The sequence below is a fragment of the Canis lupus genome, chromosome 15 (assembly GCF_003254725.2).
Source record: "Canis lupus dingo isolate Sandy chromosome 15, ASM325472v2, whole genome shotgun sequence".
Taxonomy (NCBI): Eukaryota; Metazoa; Chordata; class Mammalia; order Carnivora; family Canidae; genus Canis; species Canis lupus.
In genome coordinates, this window is record NC_064257.1 from 15017993 (window position 1) to 15029198 (window position 11206).

Here is an 11206-nt window from a genome sequence, read left to right on the forward strand (position 1 = left end):
GCTGTCCCCAGGGGAAAGCTTTTCAGCCTCTTTCTGGAGAAGGCAGAGTCATGTGAGAACCCTTTAGAATTAGGAGACCTGGGACTTTACCACTTAGAGCTCTAAGTTTCATTTTTCTTCTCTTAAATGGAAAAATCTCAGATCTGCACACCTGACAATGTTGTTCTGAAGAACCATTGGGATTGTGTTTGTGAAGGATGTTTTGTAATTCTTAGGGTGCCATATAGATAGAAGTGGGCAATCTTTCTCTTACCCAGGGGGCTAGGAAGTATTCTCTGGGCCATCTCCCTCTTTTTATTTTTTTAATTTTTATTTATTTATGATAGTCACACAGAGAGAGAGAGGCAGAGACACAGGCAGAGGGAGAAGCAGGCTCCATGCACTGGGAGCCCGACGTGGGATTCGATCCCGGGTCTCCAGGATCGCGCCCTGGGCCAAAGGCAGGCGCCAAACCGCTGCGCCACCCAGGGATCCCCCATCTCCCTCTTAAGACATCACCGCTTTCCTAAAGCTTATGGTCTATGGCCATCGGAGACACTATGCAAACACTTTCATACCATGTGGTAGATGCTAAGGTTACAGAGAGGACAATGCATAGGATGATTTTTAAAAAGGTATTTAACCCAACTGAGGGTTAAATATGAGCAGGCTTCTTGCAGGAGATGGTGGCTGAGCTGAATCTTGAAAATGGAATTCCACTTATTAGTAAGTTGTGTGTGTGCACGCACATGCATGTGCACATACTGGGGGTCTTGTGGGGGGGCTTTTAAATAGGGGAGTAACACAGATTTACATTTTACTAAGGTCATGCTGGCAGGAATGAGGAAGGTGGATTATGGAGATCAAGCCTGGACCAAGCCAGAGAGACCAGTTAGAAGAGCATTGTTATATTCAGGGGAAGAATGAGGAGGACCTAGACTAACGCAACGGTAGTGGGGATGAAGAGGGAGGGGCTGATTTGAAAAATATTTAGAAGCTAACTTAGTTGGAATTAAGAGTAAAAAATCTAGGGTGAATCCCAGGTTGCTAGCTTAGCAAACTGGGTGGAAAATGGCAATATCAGCTGACCTAGAAATACAGCTAGAGCTTTAGATTTTGAGGGGAAAAGGTTCATGTTTGTTCAGGTTTGCATGTATGGAGTTCCATATGGGTAATCCAGGAGATGTCCAGAAATGGACTGGATATGCAAATCTGAAGCTAGAGGAAAAAGGTCAGGTGTGAGGATATATATTTGGGAGGCATCAGCACAAATGGAGCCCGAGAGATGTAGGCCCAAGATAGAACCCTGAGAGCATCAGGTGGGGAGAGCCTGCAGAGTAGCCAGAGCTAGAGAAGGGAGTCTAGAACTGTAGTGTCACAGAAGCCAGGGGAGAAGAATCGAAAGGGAACAGGAATAGCCTCTAGCCTCTAATACCTGGTCTCTTAGCTCCAGGACCACAACTGATTATTTGCTGCATGCCCCAATTTTTTTTTTTTTTTTAGATTTTATTTATTTATCAGAGAGAGAGAGAGAGAGAGAGAGAGAGAGAACATGGACAGGGACAGAAGGAGAGGGAGAAGTAGATTCCCTCCTGAGTGGGGAGTCTGATGTGGGGCTCCATCCCAGGACCCTGGGATCATGACCTGAGCTGAAGGCAGATGCTTAACCCAGGTGCCCTGCAAGCCCAGTATTAATATGATTCCTGAATCACATATAAATGTGTTGAAAGAAGTAATCAGCAGTATTAACAGCAGAAAGCTCAAATATATAAGGACTAATTTTGTCTATTGAACTTAATGCCATAGAAGTCTTTGGTATCCTCTGTAAGAACTCTCAGCAGAAACCCATGAGGAGGGCAGCCCTGGTGGCTCAGCAGTTTAGCGCTGCCTTCGGCCCAAAGTGTGATCCTGGAAACCCGGGATCGAATCCTGTATCAGGCTCCTTGCATGGAGCCTGCTTCTCCCAATGCCTGTATCTTTGCCTCCCCCCGCCACTGTGTCTCTTGTGAATAAATAAACAAAATCTTAAAAAAAAAAAAAAAAAAAAAAACCTCACGAGGAATGAGTGGGAGATAAGGAAGTAAAAACAGCCAAGTGTGGTCAGCCAAACCTCACTAGCCTAGACTCCATTAAGGGCAGGCTGGGAGTTTGTGGAAAATCCTACAGGGGCTAATCTATCAGGGTCCCTCCCCATTTTCCTTGTCACCTCAGATACAGACTCCTAAGTTTGGCTCTTTGGGTTTGCAGTATCCCATCTTTGTCTTTGGCGCTGATGCCCAGCTGTTGGCTGTGAGAAACTACAAGAGGGGCAATGGTCACTCTCCAGACCAGAGGCAAACTGGGTAGCCTTGTCCCATACTGTGGGGCCGCGATCATCCCTGCCTTAGCCCTTTCTCAGCTGTTCAGAGAAACTCCTGGGAGGCCACTGACCCCTACATGGGTGGTTTGCAGTGAGCGGACAGATGCCTGTGAACATGAAGCTGGGCAGAAACTGTACAGCTTCAACAAGGCCAGTGCACTGTGGCCATGTTCTGGTCCTTATTTGCTCCTGGGCTGAATCGATACGGCTGTTTCTGGGGGCTAGAAAGCAAATAGTAAGTAGGACTTTAGACTGAGCCTTGGAGCCAGGGCCTGAGTTGTTGGTGAAAACGGAGGAGGGGAGAAAAATAGGCGACAGATCTGAGGTGCCAGGGCCTCAGAAGCCTGTGTGCTACAGCCTGGGCTTTGGCTTTTTAATAGGCCAGCTGGCCTAGGGCCCTCCTAGCCTTCAGGAGGTCCAGGGGTGCTGAGCCCGCACGGCTTGGTGGGAGGGCCAAAGCCAGGACAAGCACAAGGGCAGCCCTGCTTGGAAGGCAGGGATGGTGCGTGTCTACCTGGGACCCAGGGGAAGATGAAACCACGGGCTCCTTCCAGCCCAGGGAGAGCATAGCATGATCATGTCGAGGACAAAGGAAGGGAATGATTAGTACCTGAGGTGAAAGAAGCAGGAGATGACGTGGCATTGCCTTGGCAACTGCACGCCAAGTGTGGTGGGGAGGAGGGAGGGCAGGTTTTGGCCAGCCAGGGCTGGCTCAGAGATGTCCCTGAGCCAAGGATCCCTACTTTCTCCTGCATCTGGAGGAAGGGGGTGGACGGAGGTGTAGGGCTATTTTGAACGCAGTTTGGGGAGAGCTGGTTGCTGCCTTGTGTTTATTTGCGCGTCATTTGGATTCATCCTTTCCCTGGGAACTGCAGCATTTGTTTCGGGCGCACATCCTGAGTCCCCCTCGTGAGTTGAGGGCTGTAAGGAGGGAAGGCCTGAACCGGAACTGGCTCTCTGCTAGACTGTGGGAAGAAGTGGCAGAGAGGAGGTTTTAACCCCTGGGGAGAGAGAGAGGGCGGAGAGAGCAGAGTGGAAAGCTCACTTACCTTAAAACACATAAAATCTTCTGAAGTGAAAAGGACAGCTGGGAGAACGTTCCAAAGGAAGGGAACAGTATAAGCAAAGACAAAAGCTTGAAGGAGCTGTTCAGGCTCCAAGCTTGTCTACAAGTTTGGGTGGCGATGCGTGCATGGGACGGCAGGGGTGGGGTAGGTAGTTGGCTAGGGCCAAGTCATAGACTGTAACGGCAGAGAGGAAGCTGGCTGTGGTCCCGTGGGCAGTGAAGGGGCGAGGCAGGCCTGAGCGCTTCCTCTGCTTCAGGTCAGGCTGGCCTCTGGGTGTCTGCATTCTGAGGAGAGGACGGGAGGCGCTGGAGAGCCTGTCTCCCCCACTAGACTGTAAGCGCCAAGAGGACAAAGCTGTCTGTTCACGGAGGTACCTCTGGCACAGAGCCATGCTTAGGGTCATAGAAAGCCAAGATAGATAGTTGTTGAGGCACGAGTCTTCGGGCAGCCCCCCGAGATCCAGGCCTAGGCCATCTCACGTCGCTGACAGGGCCCCCAAGTCTGACCACTATGGTCAGCCTGAGAATGTGTTTCACCAAGGAGAGGCCAAGGTGCCCTATGGCAGGGAGGGGTGGTGGTAACCCTGTGGCGGGCTGGTCCCCCTTCTGAGCGCATTGTCTTCTTCTTTGGGACCCCTAGAACTGCCTGATAAAGAGGGATGAGAATGGTTACTCTGCAGTGGTAGCTGACTTTGGCCTGGCTGAGAAGATTCCTGACGTCAGGTGGGTAGCCCTCATAGGTACTGGGGTCACAGAAGGGACTGAAGTAAAGGGAAAACTCCAGCTTCCTGCCCAGAGGCCAGAACTTGGTCACTGCTCAATCTCAGCTCCCTAAATGTGGTCAGTGTTAGTGCCTGTCCTTTAGGGAGAATTCCCAGGGGTAAGCTCATTTTCCATATAATCTCCCCTCTACCCCCACCCCACAGCATGGGGAATGAGAAACTGGCCGTGGTGGGCTCACCCTTTTGGATGGCACCTGAGGTTCTCCGAGATGAGCCCTACAATGAAAAGGTGAGTCTGGGGACCCGGGGGCCTGGTTCTTTTAGAATCTACTCTTAGCCTAGCATGTCCAGGATCACCCTATATGTTCTGGGTGAGGATCTATGACCTGCTAAGAGCAGAGCTGGTACTTGGCATCTTCCCAGTAAGTGAACTGAATGAAACACAGAAGTAGGGCTCAGGCCTGGGCTGGTGGACTTGAGGGGCCTCTCACCCCAATGAGAAGGAAACTGAGGTCTCACTATCCACCAGGCCGACGTGTTCTCTTATGGTATCATCCTCTGTGAGATCATCGCCCGCATCCAGGCTGATCCAGACTATCTTCCCCGCACAGAGGTGAGCTGCAGGCAGAGGGGGCAGTGCCACTGGATGGGGCTGGTTTTGAAGCTATGGAACTGGGGTGGAGTTGCTGGAACTGTCTGTGTGGTTACTTCTTAGCCTCTCCCAAGCAGGCCAGTATGGGTTGGGGGGATTACGGACCAGTCTGCCATGTTCCCTCCCTCCATTGCGCATCCACAGAACTTCGGGCTAGACTATGACGCTTTCCAGCATATGGTGGGAGACTGTCCCCCGGACTTTCTGCAGCTCACCTTCAACTGCTGTAATGTGAGTGTCTCCCTCCCCTCCTCCCAGCTTTGGTCAGGGGCTGACAGAACCCTTTTCATCTGGCTAGGACTGCAGGGACAGGCTGCTAATTAATTAGCTTCAAGAGGAGCCTCATTTTCACTGATGAATGGCGGTGCCCACACCCCTCCTCCAGCCTGACAGACTGTCCGGAGCCCTGGACCAAGAAAAGGAAAACTGCTCTGTATTACACAGTCCTCAGCCTGCAGGGTAGACTCCCCGCCTCTTGGATACTGATAGAGCTCTGGTCAGATTTCAGTTGGACTTTGGGTCCAGCTGGTCTTAAGGCCCATGGGAAGAGCTTTTGTTAGCCTTCATTTTATACAGCTCTGGGGCTGGACCTACCTGTTACGACCAAGAGGTAGCTGGGCTTTGTCCAGGAAGCTCCCAGAAACGTGAGCAATGGAACACAAGCAGAGAACAAACCAGTGTAAGGGTACCCATTTGGATGGTTCTGTGCCCATCAAGGGTGTAAGACACATACAGAAAGGGTGCTGATGGGGAAGGGTATGAGACAATAGCATCTTCCCTGACCTCAGCTCTGGGAATCACCCTCATGAGCTGGGACCTTCAGAAAAGATCTCTTAGCTGCGTATCTGAGTCTTAAAAGATGCCAGAAACAGACTCAAATGCCATCCTTGGGATGGAAGATAAAAGGGCAGGGCTAATGGCTGGTGTGGATAACCACAGATGGACCCCAAACTGCGCCCAACCTTCGCGGAGATTGGGAAGACCCTGGAGGAAATTCTGAGCCATCTACAGGAAGAAGAGCTGCAGACAGACAGGAAGCTGCAGCCCACAGCTAAGGGTAAGAAATCAGACCAGAGTGTTCCACCTGCCCCAAGGGAGGGAATGAGGATGTAGAACCTTCCTCTCTAGGGCTCACTGCAGGATCCCGTGTCCAGAAGAAGATGGGAAAAGTAGTGGACTTGGCATATTATGACTTGGCATATCGCCTCCCTTTAAGTTTGTTTTTTTCATTAGTACAACACTTTGTGGCACAAGGTGCTGCTTCTGTTTGTTAGGACGACTACCGTAATCCTGATTTGACTGCTTGTTTCTCAGGACTCTTGGAGAAAGGACCTGGGGTGAAGCGACTGAGCACACTGGATGACAAAATACCTCCCAAGTCTCCACGCCCAAGACGTACTATCTGGTTATCCCGAAGCCAGTCTGACATCTTCTCCCGTAAGCCCTTGCGTACAGTGAATGTCTTGGACCCATACTACCGGCCACAACAAGGTGGTGCTGCCCATACCCCCAAAGTCAACCCTTTCAGTGCTCGCCAGGACCTCAAGGGTGGCAAGATCAAGTTCTTTGACCTGCCCAGCAAGTCAGTCATCTCCCTGGTATTTGACCTGGACGCACCAGGGCCGGGAACTCTGCCCGTGGCTGACTGGCAGGAGCCCCTGGCCCCACCTGCTCGTGGGTGGCGTTCTTTGCCCGGTTCACCAGAGTTCTTACATCAAGAGGCCTGTCCATTTGTGGGCCGAGAAGAATCACTATCTGATGGGCCCCCACCACGCCTCAATAGTCTCAAGTACAGAGTGAGAGAGATCCCACCATTCCGAGCATCTGCCCTACCAACTGCTCTAGCCCATGAAGCCATGGACTGCTCCAGTCCCCAGGAAGAAAATGGTTTCGGGCCCAGGCCCCGGGGTGCCAGTCCATGCCTTGCAGGTACCTCTGAGGAAATGGAGGTAGAAGAAGAAAGACCAAGAGGCTTGGCTCCAGTCCCCTTCTGTGTCTCAGGCATGGGCCTGAAAACCCAGGGAGAACACGATGGGTGAGGGGGGTTAGTCCCCAGCTCACCTGGGAGTGGACCTTCAGTTGAAGCCACAGGGCTCCCCTGGCACACAGCCTGGACTCTTCCCTGCGGCCTCAGAGCAGGCAGGCTAAGCTACACCAGGCTCAATCTGGGGGCTCCAAGTGCCCAATGGCTGTGTGTGAGAGGGGAGGCAATGGTGGAAGGCGTTCCTAGTTAGGGCCAACAGCCGATATCAAGCTTCTGGAAGCTAGCAAGGAGCTCTGGCTCCCACTGGACTCCCAGTGCACCTCCCAGACAGGACCAGAGGACTCTTAGTTCTAGCTTGAGCTGGCAGGCAGCTAATACCCCAGGTTCTTCTCCCACCCCAGGTCTGTCTTTTGCCCTTTCCTGGGTCATATAAGCTTCTGGATGGGAAGCTATCCTTGGAGCTAATCAGGAAGCCATAAAGGGCATGGCTATTTCTCAGACCTGAAGACCGGGGAGCTTCTTGCCAGTATGTTTAAGACACTTGAATAATTGCTGTTTGCACTTACTGCACGGCCAGACCACAGCACTACATTTCTATGCAAGGGTGAGGCAGCGTGGTGGTCATGGCTCCTAGCTAACCTATTCAGAGATCTTTTCCAGTCAATTAATCTATTTTCATATTTATGAAGGAGTCTTAATGTTCTGCCCCATAAGACTTTCAGCCTTGTGGTTGGGAGTGGGGCTGGTTTTGTAGGCCTCAGGGTCTGCTCTATGTACTTGTCAACATGTGATACACCCAGTTGGTTAAACGGTTTATCCGTGGACTGATTTTCTTCCCCTCTTGCTGTGGCTGGAGCTACGGGAACAGTCTGTCCTTACAGAGCCGCAATAAGAAATAACCAAAGATGAAGCTGGTCAAATATTTTCATAACTTGTTTCTGTTGATTTTTTGGTAATACTTTTTCCTAAGACACTTTCAGATTTAAAAATAAATAAAGTCTGTGTTACAGGTGCTGGCCAGCCTCCTTGTGTATACCCTGGTTCCTCAGCCTCTAGGGGAATGGGAAGGTCCACAAGTGGTGCAGCAGTGTCTCTGCCAGGACTGCCCCCCTCTGTGGAAGGTGGGAGTAGGACATTCACAGCCTAGAGGGACCCAGACACCTCTGTTCCACTCAGTTCTCCTCCCAGGCCTTGAGTCCTAGGCAGAAGCTAGGTCAGCTGCTGCCCCAAGCCAGCTTCATCTTCTGGTTGTGGGCTTTGGAGGAACGGGAAAACTGGCTCTTGGCCACCGTGAGGGGGACAGCTTTGCCACTCAGGTACACCTTATTGTGGCATTCAGGTAGCCAGGGTCCAGAGCTACAGGGCTGGGGTCCCTGGCTCACTCCCACATAGGCCATCACGTAACCTGTCATAAAGGCATCAAAACCTGCCCGATGCAATCCGTCCCCAGGCACTGGGTGAGGATTGGCTTGACTCTCTGGTGCTTCTGAGGTAGCCGTATCAGCTGTTTCCAGCCCTGCAGCTCTAATGCCCATCTCCAAGTCATTTTTGTGCCCTTGCTCCAAGCCAGGCTGGCTCCTACTCTCATCCTCAGCCACCTCCTGCTCAATTTCTTCAGCCTTGAGGCCATCCCCACAGACCTGCTTCACAGGAGGACCATCCTCATTCTCCTCAGAGGTCTGTTTCCCGGGCAGGCCCAACAAAGCCCTCCGCCTTTTTTCCCTACGTCGCCGCCGTCGCCGCTTGTCCTCCACCACAGCCTCATCAGTATCAATGATGAGGTCAATATCATGGGACCGAGGACACTGTGGTCCCAGGGGACACCAACCATAGGCCTAGAGGCAGGAAAGAGGCTGAGAGAGGGGTTCCAGGCATCAGAACATCCCCTCCCCCAAGAAATGGGTGGGTGCTCTCACCGAAAAGTTGTCACAGACACTGGTGGAATGAGGACGGTGGGTTGCAGGGGGCATGCAGCAGCGGTAGTCAATGTGAGCCCTCATGCTAGGAGGATAGCTACAGAACTCCAGGCTGAGGTGTGGGCTGCCGGCTGCCCGCTGCTTCCCGTTTTCCCGCTCACTGAAATAGCGGAAGAAGGTATTGGTCCACTAGCATATAAACTCCATAAGGGTTTTGGTCAGTTTTGCTCACTGCTGAATCCTCAGCACCTAAAACAGTGCCTGGCACGCAGTAGGCACTCAGTAAATACCTTAGGTCCATAAAGCAGGCTTGTCCCAGCCCCCGCCCCCACCCCCTCAACCAGTTCCTCACCATTTCCGGAAAGCATACTCTAGATAGGAGGCCACGAAGCGCGCATGAAACTCAGCAGCGTATTTGGTGTCATAAATGCCGGCTGGGAACATTTCACACAGGTCAGCAGTGAAGGTTCCCAAGCTCTCGGGCAGGTGTGCGTAAAAGTTCTGGTACAGGAACACCAAGTCTATGAGGCCGTTGTGCAGCACCAGGGGCCGGCGGGCCCGGATCAGCTCCAGGAACAGCGTCCTGACTGACTGGCTCTGGCTCTCATTGCCCTGGGTGGAAGGAAAGGGGTCAGCGGAAGGGCAGTCCTGGGGGAGCCTCTTCTCGGGGCCCTTCTCCCTGGCTCCCCTACCTGGAAAGCTCTCCCTCCCTGCTCTACCCAGGGCCGGTCTCCCATGGGTCACGCTGGTTTCCCCAGCCCCCTAGGGACTTCCCATACTTCGCAGGCGCCCGGCCTAGGGCAAGAGGGGGTGAAGTCACAGAAGGGGCAGGCTCAAGGCTGGAGACCTACCTTGTCATTGCCCTTGTGGTAAGGGATCCCCTGAGCGTACTGGCGGTTGAAGTTGAAGCCATGCTGTACTAAGAACTGCACAGACTTTGGCTCTATCACATACTCCTCCATGCACAGCAGGGTCAAATTGAACACCTGAGCCAGGTAGGAGTGTTCGCCCTGAGAGAAAAAGGATCCGCTACCTCAGGATTTGGGATAAAAACACCCCTAGCCTGACGCTCCCCAGGACCTCAACCCTCCTCCCCTCAGCCACAGCAGGGACAGGAACGAGAGCAGCCTGTACCTTGTCTGGCTGCTGCTTGAAGCAGGCGAGGCCCAGGGAGAGAACAGAACGGGTTCTGGCAGCATGACACACGGACTTGTAACGTTCCTCGATGCACCTTGGGGTTGGGTTTAGGGGTGGCTGTGGCTGGAAGTCAGCCCTCAAACCCCCCAGGCCTGGGACCGCTACTCCAGGGACGAGGTCTGCCCCTCCTGCCAAGGCTGGCACTAAGGTCAGGCGTATACTTACTGGTTCAGCAAACTCTTCCTGTCCCCAAGCCCACTCAGTTCCTATGAGCACGTGAAGGGAGAGTCTGCGTTAGGTTCCTGGCGCCAGCCCTTTCCCAACTACCTGCTGTCCCCATCCCCACCCCTCACCGTGTCCACAGCCACAAAGCTAGCGGTCTTTAGGGCCAGCAGGAGCGATGGCCACATCTCCTTGAAGTTGTCACTCTGCACATCCACCACGGGGACCTGGACTACTGGCTCCTCCCCAGACTTGGTGCTCTTGCCCACACCACCTGAGGGCAAGGAGAGCGACGGGTGTGGAGGCTCAGGAGGGGCCCGGGGGAACAGACACCAAGCAGGCCATGGCCGGGACTGGGACGCTCGGGGGGAGTTTCGCTGAGGCCAGAGATGGCAACTCTGCCCTCCGAGCCTTTGTGTCCCACAGACCTCGGAATGAGCCGTGCACTGAATCTGGGGAGACAGAGGGCGCCTGCATCTTCCCGAGGCTTATGTGAAGCTTTGGGAAGAGGACTTCTCCCCTCAGCCTCACAATCTTTAGAAGAGGAAGGCCGGACTAGACGATCCGTGAGGTGGTTTTCCCACATCCCGCGGGAAACCTTTCGCAGGGCTTGAGGAGTGCGACTCTAACACCCCACACAGCTCCACAGTACTGTTCCCACAGCGCCCCAGTTCCTCGCACCCAGGCTCCCAATTCGTCCCACTGGCTCCGGCCCCCGACCCCCACCCGCTCCACTTAACACAACCGCGGGCTCTATAGACTACACCTCCCGACACGCCCCTGCCGGCCCGGCTCCGCTCCCACCACACCAGGCTTTCGCCGCGGAGGCGCGGTGGCCACCGGGAATTGTAGTCTCCTCGTGGCTGGTTCAGAAGGAACGCGCCAGTCCCTCTGAACGTGGAGGTCGGTTTCTAGAGCCAAGAGCCCGAGGCCTTCCCTTCTCCGGGCGCACGGGGGCTTAAGGCGGGAAGCCACTCACCGTCAGGGACTGCTGGGGCCGAGGCCGCAGCACCGTCGCCGTCGGCGGCCATGACACGGCGCGCCGCTCGCCGAGCAGCCGGGGGTACGCGGCACTTCCGCCTCCGCTCTCCGCGCGGCTCCCGCGGTCGGGCAGGGACTGGGCGGGGCCTCGCCCTCGGACGCTCGGACTTCCGCTCGCACCTCCCGGG

General features: G+C 53.9%; 2 protein-coding genes and 1 long non-coding RNA gene across 8 annotated transcripts in view; 1 reads left to right on the forward strand and 2 right to left on the reverse strand.

The window, feature by feature from the left end:
- TESK2 (testis associated actin remodelling kinase 2) overlaps positions 1-7774 on the forward strand; it is a 143495-nt gene extending 135721 nt beyond the window's left edge. For all 4 annotated transcript variants that reach the window (XM_049094476.1, XM_025420300.3, XM_049094475.1 and 1 more), the window contains 6 exons: positions 4045-4127; positions 4331-4415; positions 4656-4739; positions 4923-5009; positions 5718-5835; positions 6093-7774. In XM_049094476.1, coding sequence (XP_048950433.1) covers positions 4045-4127; positions 4331-4415; positions 4656-4739; positions 4923-5009; positions 5718-5835; positions 6093-6817 — 1182 coding nt within the window. In that variant the 3' untranslated portion in view covers positions 6818-7774. The remainder of the gene's footprint in view (positions 1-4044; positions 4128-4330; positions 4416-4655; positions 4740-4922; positions 5010-5717; positions 5836-6092) is intronic.
- On the reverse strand, positions 3179-4658 carry LOC118350722 (uncharacterized). The gene is made up of 3 exons (XR_004805038.2): positions 4513-4658; positions 3388-4050; positions 3179-3303 (listed from the first exon to the last, which is right to left on the reverse strand). It is a non-coding gene; the product is annotated as an uncharacterized LOC118350722 (long non-coding RNA).
- On the reverse strand, positions 7683-11172 carry TOE1 (target of EGR1, exonuclease). 3 transcript variants are annotated; one of them, XM_025420303.3, is made up of 8 exons: positions 11017-11172; positions 10169-10311; positions 10041-10081; positions 9813-9909; positions 9530-9688; positions 9031-9290; positions 8679-8838; positions 7683-8597 (listed from the first exon to the last, which is right to left on the reverse strand). In XM_025420303.3, exons 1-8 carry the CDS (start codon positions 11066-11068, stop codon positions 7977-7979), a joined length of 1533 nt encoding a protein of 510 aa, XP_025276088.1. In that variant the 5' UTR covers positions 11069-11172; the 3' UTR covers positions 7683-7976. The 3 variants fall into 3 exon arrangements, with proteins under 3 accessions (XP_025276088.1, XP_048950435.1, XP_048950436.1); XM_049094478.1 differs by lacking the exon at positions 11017-11172 and adding an exon at positions 10466-10731; XM_049094479.1 differs by lacking the exon at positions 10169-10311 and having other exon boundaries at positions 9813-10081; positions 11017-11158.
- Positions 11173-11206: the final 34 nt, after the last annotated feature.

Coding starts and splice junctions, on each gene's coding strand:
- TOE1 (XM_025420303.3), bottom strand. CDS start 11,068: ATGGCCGCCGACGGCGACGGTGCTGCGGCCTCGGCCCCAGCAGTCCCT. Junction 10,312..11,016: donor GGCCCCAGCAGTCCCTGACG/GTGAGTGGCTTC, acceptor CCTTGCCCTCAG/GTGGTGTGGGCAAGAGCACC. Junction 9,689..9,812: donor TCAAGCAGCAGCCAGACAAG/GTACAGGCTGCT, acceptor TTTTTCTCTCAG/GGCGAACACTCCTACCTGGC.